At 43.6% G+C, this 11,611-nt stretch overlaps 1 protein-coding gene across 2 annotated transcripts in view; it reads right to left on the bottom strand.

The window, feature by feature from the left end:
• Nucleotides 1–865: 865 nt before the first annotated feature.
• Nucleotides 866–11,611, bottom strand: part of epha4b (eph receptor A4b) — a 74,009-nt gene continuing 63,263 nt past the window's right edge. The window contains exons 13-18 of one of the 2 annotated variants that reach the window (XM_073491242.1): nt 8,899–8,960; nt 5,679–5,888; nt 2,652–2,801; nt 2,303–2,496; nt 1,208–1,348; nt 866–965 (exon numbers count right to left, since the gene is read on the bottom strand). In XM_073491242.1, coding sequence (XP_073347343.1) covers nt 866–965; nt 1,208–1,348; nt 2,303–2,496; nt 2,652–2,801; nt 5,679–5,888; nt 8,899–8,960 — 857 coding nt within the window. The remainder of the gene's footprint in view (nt 966–1,207; nt 1,349–2,302; nt 2,497–2,651; nt 2,802–5,678; nt 5,889–8,898; nt 8,961–11,611) is intronic. The other variant, XM_073491243.1, reaches the window with a different exon arrangement.

Below are 11,611 nucleotides of genomic sequence, written 5' to 3'. Positions count from 1 at the left end.
ACAAGCAAACGTGCACTGGTCTAGTTTCTATGGAAGTGTGTCTGAGAGCAGTCTTTAGGGAAGCCCTTGTCCTGGTCAAATACACCATTTAAACGAATCATACTTCCATCCTACGTGAACTAGCAGATTTACATCCCTGTCTATTTCTAAAGGTCCAGGTTTTTCCGTTCCCCTCACCCCACACATTCATGTCATTCTCGCCTCATTCATTGGCTTCCTTGTATAGAGAGAGCAATGGAAGGGGCCGTACACGTACTAGGTAATAACTCCTATTAAGGTCCAGCGATATAAACCTCACCACCAATACAAACGTTAGGTCCATCTCTACGGTTGTGGGACACACAGCCCATATAAACATATATCTACACATATACATATCTTCTGACCCTTTTTAAACTCTTGAAGGTGAAACTCAAAACAGAAACAAAATGACAGTAAAAACCAACTGTACACCTCACAGACAGTGGTGATAATTATATTCTAATTTGTTTTGTTTTTTTGTCATTTCATTTGTTAAAAATCTTTTTTTTTTTTTCTTCTTTTGTTGAGCTGATATGACGTGAAATGGTCTGGGATGCTCTAGATGTGGTCTTGTTGGACATGTGTCTCTCTGTTGCTCCGTAATGGTGGTTGTGTTGCTGGGACTCTGAGTGCTAAAGCCGGTAGTGCCCATCGTGGATGGGAGGAATGGTGAAACTGCGAGAGGGTGAAGGAGTCAAGCGTCCATGTTGTCTCCATCTCAGTGTGTCTCAAAATTAATGGAGGCCCGAGCACAGAGTATCCGTTACAACTCCATTTCAGTGGGGAAACTCTTCACAGGAGCATCCATTTTGGCTCTGTCTCACTGTATGCTGAGTGGAAACTGTTATACTTGGACGTGCGTCCCTTGGGTCTGCAGGCCCTGCGTGCTGGACAAAATCTTCTTCTGATGGCCGGCCAGAGTCACACCCATCTTAGCCAATTCACTACAGGGGAGACAGAAAAGACATGCAGGCAAAAATATTATTTATTAATGACACTTTTAAAGATAAAACATCTACATCCTTCAAATGCCAAGCAGTGGGTGAGGTTTCATGTCCAAGGTACTTGTCTAAATCCCCTTTTTTAATTTAAAATGACACTCAAGTGGAATGTATGAGTCTTTTACTGACAGTATTGACCTTTTGAGTGTTTCATTTAACTGGGATGAGTCACCAGCCTTCTGTACCTGACACTGATGTAGAGGACTGAGTCCAAGCTGACATATCCAGCACTTGAAAAGTTCTCCTTATACTGGCCCATCTTGATGGCCTCCAACCACTCATCCACTGTGTTCACACTGAACTCTGGGGTGGACGGGTCCTCCCTGCTGGGATACAGAGCACACTCACAACTCAATGACATTTTGTCGTGTTGAGTGGCTAAAGAACAATTTTTTTGACTGGTGCCGAGGTGAATTATTTGTCCTTTGTACAGTTATTAAATCTGGCAGCACATTTCAAGAGCTGGTTAATGCTCATTTATGGTGCTTGAGCTGCTTTTTGGACTGAACAGCTTTACACTGCAGCATGACGGACTCAAATCCAGTATGAAAAGAAAACATAAACCCTCAACTTTAAACCTCGCCATTAGTGGGTAAGTATGATTAATGATTGGTCTCCTCGCTGCCTCCGGTACAAGCGCACGCAGCTTTTATTTGTAGAACCCTTTGACTTGTTTGCTTACTTCCTAGTGCAATAAATTGGCGTAGAGCATCTGTGTGTTCATTTATTTGAATGCTTAAACTTACAAAATACCTTGCATATGCAAGACTAGGAGCAAATACACTTACATGCAATGCTGTACTGTGTGTGCCTCAATTAAGACCCGTGTTTAAGACACTTCTTTTAGTGTCGTTGTCTATTAGCCGTGCTGGACTTTGCGTATTCTACCTGCCTTGACAGAGACTGAAACATATTCTGTTGCACATCTGTATGCTGGTCTGATTCTCACATCAGCTAAATGCCTGAAGTGTAAAAATATGTAAATGCAATCTACATTGTAATCCACAATGTCAAGCTACAATCTCATATTCATACCTTTTCACTGGTAAATATTACTCGCCGAGACAAGATAAGAACGTTATTTTACTGGAGTGACATTTCCTGCTTTGCTCAATTTTCAAAAGTGACAAAATAGATTTTACAATTTAGATCTGAGTGGTGATTATGTCCTCAATTCATGTGCCGTCCTTTAATCTAATCCAAGTATCTCAAGACTTCATGCGTGTTTGAGTGAAAGTGTTGAATTCACAGCTTTAATTTATCGTTTTCTTTCCACTGACCATGCTGAGCTGTTGGCCAGCTCTCTCAGGCTGGCTGGGTTTCTGATGAGCTTGTCCAGGATTGTGACAATCTGTCCAAACTTTGGCCTGTCGCTGCGTCCCTTCTCCCAGCAGTCCAGCATGAGCTGGTGCAACACCACAGGACAGTCCATCGGAGCGGGAAGACGGTAGCCCTCGTCTATTGCTTTGATCACCTGCAGGGGAGAGAGGGCAAAATATCAAGTTCTGCGATCAATACAAGAGAGGGGAAAGAAATGTCCAGGAAAATTCACTTTCACAGTTAAGAACCGAGCTGATTCAGGAAAAGGTTAGTCACTGTAAATGAGGCATGATGTGTGTGTTGACTCACATCCTGGTTGGACATCTCCCAGTAGGGTCTCTCTCCATATGAAATCACCTCCCACATGACGATACCGTAACTCCACACGTCGCTGGCTGAGGTGAACTTCCTGTAGGCTATGGCCTCTGGAGCCGTCCATCTGATTGGGATCTTCCCTCCCTGGAGATGGTTCAAAACATAGTCACCAATTTTTGGCATACAGAATATATCATCCTGGACTTGATGTTTGATCCTGTCTGTAACGGTGTAAATATTTAGAGGTTGTTTTATTAATACGTTTGTGGCTGAGCTCTGTAATAAATCAAGAGCAGAGCTGACAAAACAAATCATACGCTGCTGGCTGCAGAGAAATTTGCTGCTTTTAAGACCACAGCAGGGGACATTACACACCAACTTAAAGGGGAATTCCATCATTTTTAAACCAAGGGCCTATGTTTAGATATTTTGGTGTAAAAAATAGCAATAGGTAAGGCTTTTTTTGCCACTGAACAGACTCAGATTGTTTTGCTAAGTGTCTCACAACATTGTGGAAAGGATCCCTAAATCGATACACATCTTTGTTAAAGACTAAATCCCTTTTTTGTTTAACCAGAAACAGCCGCTTTGTTGTACTCGTCAAATCCACCAGACTCCATTCGCAGAAACAGTAATTTAATTATTTTCAAACACATCCTATTCAAAAAACTCGCCAAAACCATCTTTCCACTGTTCTTACGGTCACCAACTCTAGTTAGGTTCGATATAAACTCTTTATTAACCCAGGTATAAAAAATATCAGGGGAGCGAGAGGCAGGTTGAACATCAAAGAAGCAGTGGGAGAAAACAGCAGGTACCGCCAGAATATTTCCACAATTGAACATGTTGAATTAAGAGTTTATTTCAACCAAACTAGAGTTGGTGATGAAAGATGAAGCAATACGTTTTTTGGTGTTTTTTTAAATTTTGTTCTTCTGTCGAATTTGAATGAATGTGCTTTATTATAAACTCACATGGGGTCTGGTGAATTTGGCGAGCGTCTGTTTCTTTTAAAACAAAATGGATCTCACTCTTGAACAAAAAAAGGTGCATCTCTGAAGGGCTCCTGTCCCTAAGTTGTCAGACAGAATAACAATCTGAGCCTGTCAGTGATAACAAAATGGACTCTAAGTGGATGTTGGAGTTGCCCCAAAGGATTACTCTGCAGCTGTTGTAGCCAGTGTTACGGCTTGGCTGAGAAGGTCTACTGGACGGATGACAAAAATGTTGTACCTATTAGTTATTTAAACACCAAAAATATGTAAACATAAGGCCCAGGTTTAATAATACTGGCATTCTTCGCCAATATGCTCACAGCACAGGGTTTCTTCTGCTCCCCTGTTTATTCTTGTACTTTTTTTTTGCCATCAACTTCTTTTGTCTGCTTCCATGCTGCTGCCGCCTTTGTTGTTGATGCGCAGATCAAAAGGATTCCATAGCGCCGACTGTATAGTCACAATAGGCAGTAAGATACCTCCGCCCTCTGTCTCACTCTGTCTAACACACACACACACACTGTACCTCTATAGGGCTCGGTTCAGCGTTTTAACATGCGGCAGCTGCCTCTGCACCACCTAGCATTCCCCATCTCTGCTTGGTCAAAGTCAAATAAAAGACGAAGCTGCCAAGTCACTCGGCACTGCACTTTTGTTTCCACCACCCCCCTGTCCACCCCTACCCCATCCTATTTTTTTTTCTCTCTCTCTTAACTGCTCTCACTGGATCCTTCCCCTGCCTTCCTTTTGTTTTTTTCTCCCTCTCTCAGCCTCCCTCGATCTCACTCTTATTTGATATCCTCCCTCTCTGTGTCTCTTCCCCATCTCCGCCTCGGCCTCTCCCTTCCTACCCCCTCCACCCTCCGTGCCTGCAGCTCTCCATCTAGGTCTCCTGACATCAGTGGAAGTGTGTGTGTGATTGCAATAGAGCAGTCAGCGGCTGATACACTCCTCCCAGGGCAATGCTAATGCCATATTAAAAATAACATCCCCAACACTTCCTATGAATATGAATAATGCCAAGTCCTTGTGGGCATTTTAGATGAGTTACTCCGCAGTGGTTTAACTCACTGACGTTTGAGTTTCCTCATTCTCTCAGTGCGCCGTGAGTGGATGGTGATGTTGCCAAAGACTTTCTTTAATTTGACTATATATAGGCAAAAACATGCAGGGTTTGTGTGCATTTAATTTCACAGTGTATATTATGTTATTGGTGTGGCTTCATGACCTCATACAAAACTTCAACTGTGAGGAAAACCAACTGCACTGTGTAATATAGTTTTAGAGCCTTATGTCTTCGTCCAGCCGTTACAGAAACATTTATAGACGGAGAGAAGAGGTCATCACAGGTCGGCTCAGTTCCTGCTGTAGTATCCGAGACCAGGCACCAGAGTCGTTCTAATTATAATCCGACTAGGGTTTCGTTACACTGATGTGGGTATCAGGTCCGTGTATCAATATGTCTATCTGTAGACACATAAGTAGAGTCAAAGCAGCAGGCTCCATCCTTCCCCTCATGAGACTGCAGCTTCCAGATGTGTTGAACCATGGAAAATGTAATGTTACACAGATTCCATTCGCAATGACTACCAGTCTGTTGTGCCTCTAATGTTCGAGTCCTCGTGTGCGAATGGGGGTAAAAACCTGAGTGGATCCAAGTGGACTCGCTCGACTCAGCTATCCGTCAGGAGAAGAATGTTTTCGTTTTAAGAGGTGAGAAGGAGAGTGGGGACCGTGAAGTGCAGAGAAAAGTGACTTGCATTACTCTTCTTCAACTGTTGGCTGCTTGTTAAATTGTGGCGTAGCATTCAGCTGCCAGTGTTGGTGTTCTTCCTCTACTTGGGTCTTTTTTGGGTCGACCACATTTTGGATCAGGTCTGATTATCTTTGGGTCTATTGTAGATCATTTCTGACTGCCCTCGGGTCCTTTTCACATCAATGCCCTTTTAGGTTTTGGATTAGGTTCAATTCTGATATGAAATGACATTAATTTAAGACAGCTGCAACCTGTGGGAGTGTGTCTTACCCTCGTAGTGTAGGCAGCCTCTGGGTCGTCCTCCAGAACCCGACTCAGGCCAAAGTCGGACACCTTACACACCAGGTTGCTATTGACCAGGATGTTTCGAGCTGCCAGGTCTCTGTGGACGTAGCTCATGTCCGACAGGTACTTCATACCTGAGGCGATGCCGCGCAGCATGCCAACCAGCTGGATCACTGTGAACTGGCCGTCGTGTTTCTGGAGGGAGAGACAAGGAGACAGCAGAGTGTAAATGCTGCAGCAGGGTGGCATAGTGATTAGGGCGGGGTCCTTCAACAACCTCAGCTGGAAGTGAAGGTTTAAGCCAGGATTCAAGCCTCTGTAATGGCAGCAATCTGCGCTTCTGAAGTGTCCCTGAGCAAGAATCCCTTCCAGCCCTTTGCTAAGCCTGTGCTTTGACCTCTCTCTGGAGGGTGGCAAGCAAAAGATGAATTTCTCCTCCCAGGGATCAATAGAGGATCACAAAAAATCCAACTTTCAGAGGATTGTATCTGACAGAGCAGACAAAACTTTCCTCTCTGACACTGACCGTGTGCCATGAGCAGAGCTCACTGGATTTCAGATTTGAGCTGTGTTTGGCAGAGAGCGGAGCCTGTTGATCGATGACGGTCCAGCTCACCTTCCTCTGCCAATTATTTCTGCCCTGGGCCAACAGTCCCCGTTAAAAAGCCATCCATGTTATCAGTCACCCTCTCTCCTTTATATCATCTCTCCTTCCCTCTGTCTCTTTGTCCTCTCCATCCATCTCCGTCCCTCCTCAGTCTCTGTCTTAGAGACAGAGAAAGTATCACTTAGTTTCGGTCTCCATCCATCTATCTATCTTCCTTCATCTTTCTGCATCTGTGCGCCCCCTCCCCTCCCCTCTCCTCCCCTTCCCTTCCTCTGTCGTTCCCTCTCTCTCTCTCTCTCTCTTTCTCCCTCGGCAGCTGTGGAGTAAGTTAATTAGCCGGTGGTTTTGTGAGATGCTGATTGATTGGACTGTCTAACAAACCTACAGACTTCCTCTATCAATCTGCCCACCACATTGCATTGCCAGGAAGGAGGAGGGAGAGGGTGGGCAGGCCAGGGGAAGAAAGAGGAGACAAATGCAGTGCAGAGAGGTTAGACAAGGAGATGAAGGAGACAGATGAGAAAGGTAAAGATGGAAAATTCTGGCATTATTACTAAGTTTTTCTTTGACTAGAAAACTTAAAGAGGAAACGTGTTGGACGGAGAGGCTACTGAAGCTCTGAGCTCCTCTGACAGAACGGTGGTTTTGTTATTTCTGGGGGGGGGCGGCTGCTTAATAAATGGTCATCATAATTAAAGACACATATGGATGCCAGGAGCACGGATGAGCTGTAAATCCCATAAAAACAAGATTCCATAATTATATTGAGCCACTGTGGACACTCTTTATGACCCTCATTACAATACATACTGTAACACACAACATGCATGTATCTGTGTGTGTGTGTGTGTTTCAGTACACCAAAGACATTTTTTTTTCCCTTTTTATAAAATCTGTCAGATTTTATTCCATTTTGCTTCAGTGTTGCTGATGGGATTGGTGTCTATTTAGCGATGGGCCTATCATCACAGGCTTAATGGCTTTGGAGCACTGCAGCGATTTTACTGGCTGACAAACAACTCTGAATATGAATCAGGGGGACTTTTCAATGCCAGGCACACCAGGGCTGCAACAAGCTATTCATCTGGGTGTATGCAAAACCCAATTCAGAGGCTCCTCTGCTGAATCAATACCGCACGTTTGCTCCTTCTCGGCACGTGTTTTTCTATGAACAGGAATCATCCAAATGCACAACATGCATGTTTTTGTTTACTGCGTCTGCAATTAAATAGGGATCCATACTTTTGTGTACGTAATTGACTTTTCAAGAAATGATTCAAAACCTTGTGTTGATTACTGAGAAAAGCATCCGGATTTCCTAAATAAACTTAATGTCTTTGCAGATTTTGGGGTGATTTTCAGGAAGGATCTTTAAGCACATCAATTTGTGTAATGACCTACTGAGTGACAGGCTCTTTTAGCTCTTCTCATAATGTCAATTTTAATTACAAAGCCAAACCTTCACAGACCTCCTTTGATTTTTTTTAAATCACTGATAAGATGTTCAGCAGTAACCTTGAGTCAAATCTGCTTTTCAGGTCTCACTTTTAAAATAATCTGCCATGGATTTACACTCGCTTGCTCTGCAAACAGTTTTTTCCTCACCATTATAAATATCTCTGTCTTTCTGATTTACCTTTTTGCATTTGGAAGTGATTTTTCCATGTTTGCACCAATTGCCGTTTTGACTCTTTGACCAAATCGCTTTTGCTGTATTATGTTACATTTGAGATAAACAGTTTTTCATTTTTGTATCCAATGACAGAGCACAGAGCGATACAATTTCTTTGTTTTATTGCCCCTTTGTCAGCAGTCTGCTGTTTATCAGCTCTGGGATTTGTTATCATGTGATGAAAGGTTGGGGAGGCCACACATCCATCTGAATGTATCTGTTCTCATCCACCTCCTAAAGGAGAAGTGTCTGTATACGTGCACTGAATATATAAAACTTACTCGTATTTATGTATTAAATACTGATGGCATGTTTCTTGCCACTAAAACAGTATTTTTCATTCTTTTTACCGTTGTTCACTAATTCAAACTCAGTGTTTCACCCCATAAAAGACTCTCACTTTGTTTAATTACAGATGATAATTATTCTTCTTTGTCGGCGGAACCATTTATTGAAGATGTGTTGCGTTTGTTATGATGAAAGTGGTCAGATGTGTTGTTACTAGCAGCACATATTTATCTGTTAACAAATAATGTGTGATTTTCAACAGATTTGTTCCTCTTAGATTGTGTTTTTACACTCTTAAATTGGTGACTACACATGAAAATGTGGATGAGAACACAGTTTAGTCACTCTAATCATCTGATTTAAGCCCTTGATCGACTGAACTGAAGTCCTTGGTGGAAAGTAAAACTTTTATAGACTGAATTCACCAGCTTTGTGGGATGAAAGACAATTTCAATCAGGTGCCTTTTATATATTTTTTAAAAGAATCTCCCCTCAAGTACGGCAATTTGGGGGAATGGGCTCTACAATTTCAAACACTTTACAGCTGGGACATCATTTTCCACATGGCCTTTGTAAAAAAAAAAATCAACTTGTGGCCCTGACCTTGGAGGAAGTGTGAGCGCTGTGTTTGTTCTCACCTTGAGGAAAGTGTCCAGAGATCCGTTCTCCATGAACTCCGTTATGATCATCACCGGCTTACCTACGTAGGCACATAACAAGGCAAGCTGTTAGTGGAGCAGAGTTACGAGGATGAAAAAGAAACTGACTATAAAGAGACGGGGACAGAGAAGTAGTGGAGTCCACAGCTGTGACCAGCCCTTCCTCTCCGTCTCTCTCTGGGGGATAACATGGCATGTCGTCATCAGTCACACTGACAGCTTCTAATCAGCCCTCTCCATAAACGCCAGGAGATAATTAGAATGGACCAATCCACCAGAATATGTGTGTGTTTGTGTGTGTGTGTGTGTATAAGGGGGGGCCTCCTGAGATCTCATGAATACTAATCAGCCTCAAGGGGGAAGGAAGGGGGATGTGGTTGGATCGCTGTGCACCTGCACCTGCACGAGTGTGTGTTTCTGTGCGTGTGATGAAAGCGTGGTTGACTGACAGGCCCCGCGCACTCTGGTCCCCTGCATGGCATCTGGTGGGGGCTTACAAATGATTAACAAAGTACCTTCAATCACACACACACACACACACACACACACCAAAAACAGCAGTTGTCTCTGTTTTACAGGGTTCTCCCTATAGACACCACCTCCTACAGCCGAGCTTTCACAATCACAAACAAACACGCGTAGTGCAGTACAAATGATGATGATGGTGTGTGTGTGTGTGTGTGTGTGTGTGTGTGTGTGTGTGTGTGTGTGTTTGTGCATGGCTTGTAAACACATAGACTATGTCAGTTGTGATGAATAGGTCACATTTCCCCCAATCAGTCCTCAGAGATGCTGGGAAAAAACCTGGGGGAGAGATAAAGGCAGCTTGACATGGGGGAGAGGAACTGAGGGAATATTCTTTAAAACCACAACGAGAAAGAGGAAAAAAAGTAGTGGAAATGAAAATTTTTATTATTATTCCTTCCTCTCTCTCTCCTGTACATCACAACTTTTTGTCTGTCTGTCTTTTTTGATCTTACTCTAAAAAAAACTAAAAAAAAACACTTAATGGCAATAAAGATTCTTGATTTTGAAGGAAAAGTTCAACAGGAAAATGAAATGAATGAAAAACAAATTAGCGAAGGGTTAAAAGATTAAAGAGGGGAAAGAAGGCTGGATCAGAGGAGGAGAAGGAGGAGGAGAAGGGGTCGATAGCTTGTCATGGACAGGCAGGAACAACACCACAGAGGCCTACAGTGAGATTGTAGGTAAAGACAGCAATACATCACCTTAAATGAATTCACTATCTCACTGCAGCACACACACACACACACACACACACACACACACACACACAAACAGAGTCGCCTGGTCTCTGGTGGTGGTGTCTTCTTTGACAGTAACATTAGTCTCAGGGATAAAAGTGAAAGAGAATTGGATTTTCTTCTGCTGGGGGTGAGGACTGCTGGTCACATTTATCTCCGTACGGGGCCTGTGTTGTGTGTGGTGTGTGCCACTCTGTTTGTGTGTGTGTGTGTGTGTGTGTGTGAGTGAGAGGGAGAGAGAAGAGAGAGAGAGAGCTGGTTTCAGGGCATGGCAAGTGGGGAGGGATGGTGCAATGATGACCACCTGATTTTAGCTCTGATCAGTGTGTGTGTGTGTGTTTTTCACAGCGACAGATAAAAACAGTTGATGCGTTTGATCCTGACTGGGAGGAGGTCTTACTCTTCACAGCCTCAACTTAGGAGGTGTGTGTGTGTGTGTGTGTGTGTGTGTGTGTGTGTGTGTGTGTGTGTGTGTGTGTGTGTGTGTGTGTGTGTGTGTGTATCCATACAGAAGAGACAAGCATACACACACCTGAATGTCATATTCTGAAAATATAGAGGCATGAAATGGGAAAGAGCTCTGAAAACCAATTATATCTTTGACTATGTGTTTGCTATGTGTGTGTGTGCGTGCGTGTGTGTGTGTGTGTGTATGTGTGTGTGTGTGTGTAAGCCCATGTATGTTACCAACTGGAGGAGAATATTACCTTCCTGCCCAGAGTATGAAATGCGGTCAAGAGGAGAAGCACAATGAATCACATTCATCCCGTTGTCTCGGCTTAGAGGACCATGTGAGCCCGGCATGTAGACAGACACACACACACACACACACCCTCTGCTATCATTCGCCATCATCTGGACACCTGCCATACAGAATCATCCCTGCAACCCTGAAAGATAACAGGGGTTACCAATAAACCCCTACCACACACACTGACGCCGTACATTGGATCATTCTGTTTCTTTATGTCAGCTGCCAACACAAACACACACAGACACACACACACACACACACACACACACACACACACACACTCAACGATTCAATGAATCCCTTTCACTTCTTGTTGTGACCTCATCACATGGCAGCCACATTTCAAACACACACACACACAGAAACACACACACAGAGGCAGGATGGAGCCTCTCCAGCTTGCCGTGGAGCTCCACTCCGCCAAACATTCACAAGCACTCCTCAATTTCCTCCTGAAAGCACATAATTAACTAATCACGTTCATATTCATTCGAATTTATTGCCTTTCATCGCCTTCAGAAAAAAAAACACCTCCCAGTGTATGGATGTGTGTGTGTGTGTGTGTGTGTGTGTGTGTGTGTGTGTGTGTGTGTGTGTGTGTGTGTGTGTGTGTGTGTGTGTGTGTGTGTGTGTGTGTGTGTGTGTGTGTGCAGATTGGGTATTGATGTTCTGC

Source organism: Pagrus major, chromosome 21 (genome assembly GCF_040436345.1).
Source record: "Pagrus major chromosome 21, Pma_NU_1.0".
NCBI classification, from domain to species: domain Eukaryota; kingdom Metazoa; phylum Chordata; class Actinopteri; order Spariformes; family Sparidae; genus Pagrus; species Pagrus major.
The sequence above is the reverse complement of the archived record's forward strand: the minus strand, read 5'-3'. Positions and strand labels throughout refer to the sequence as shown.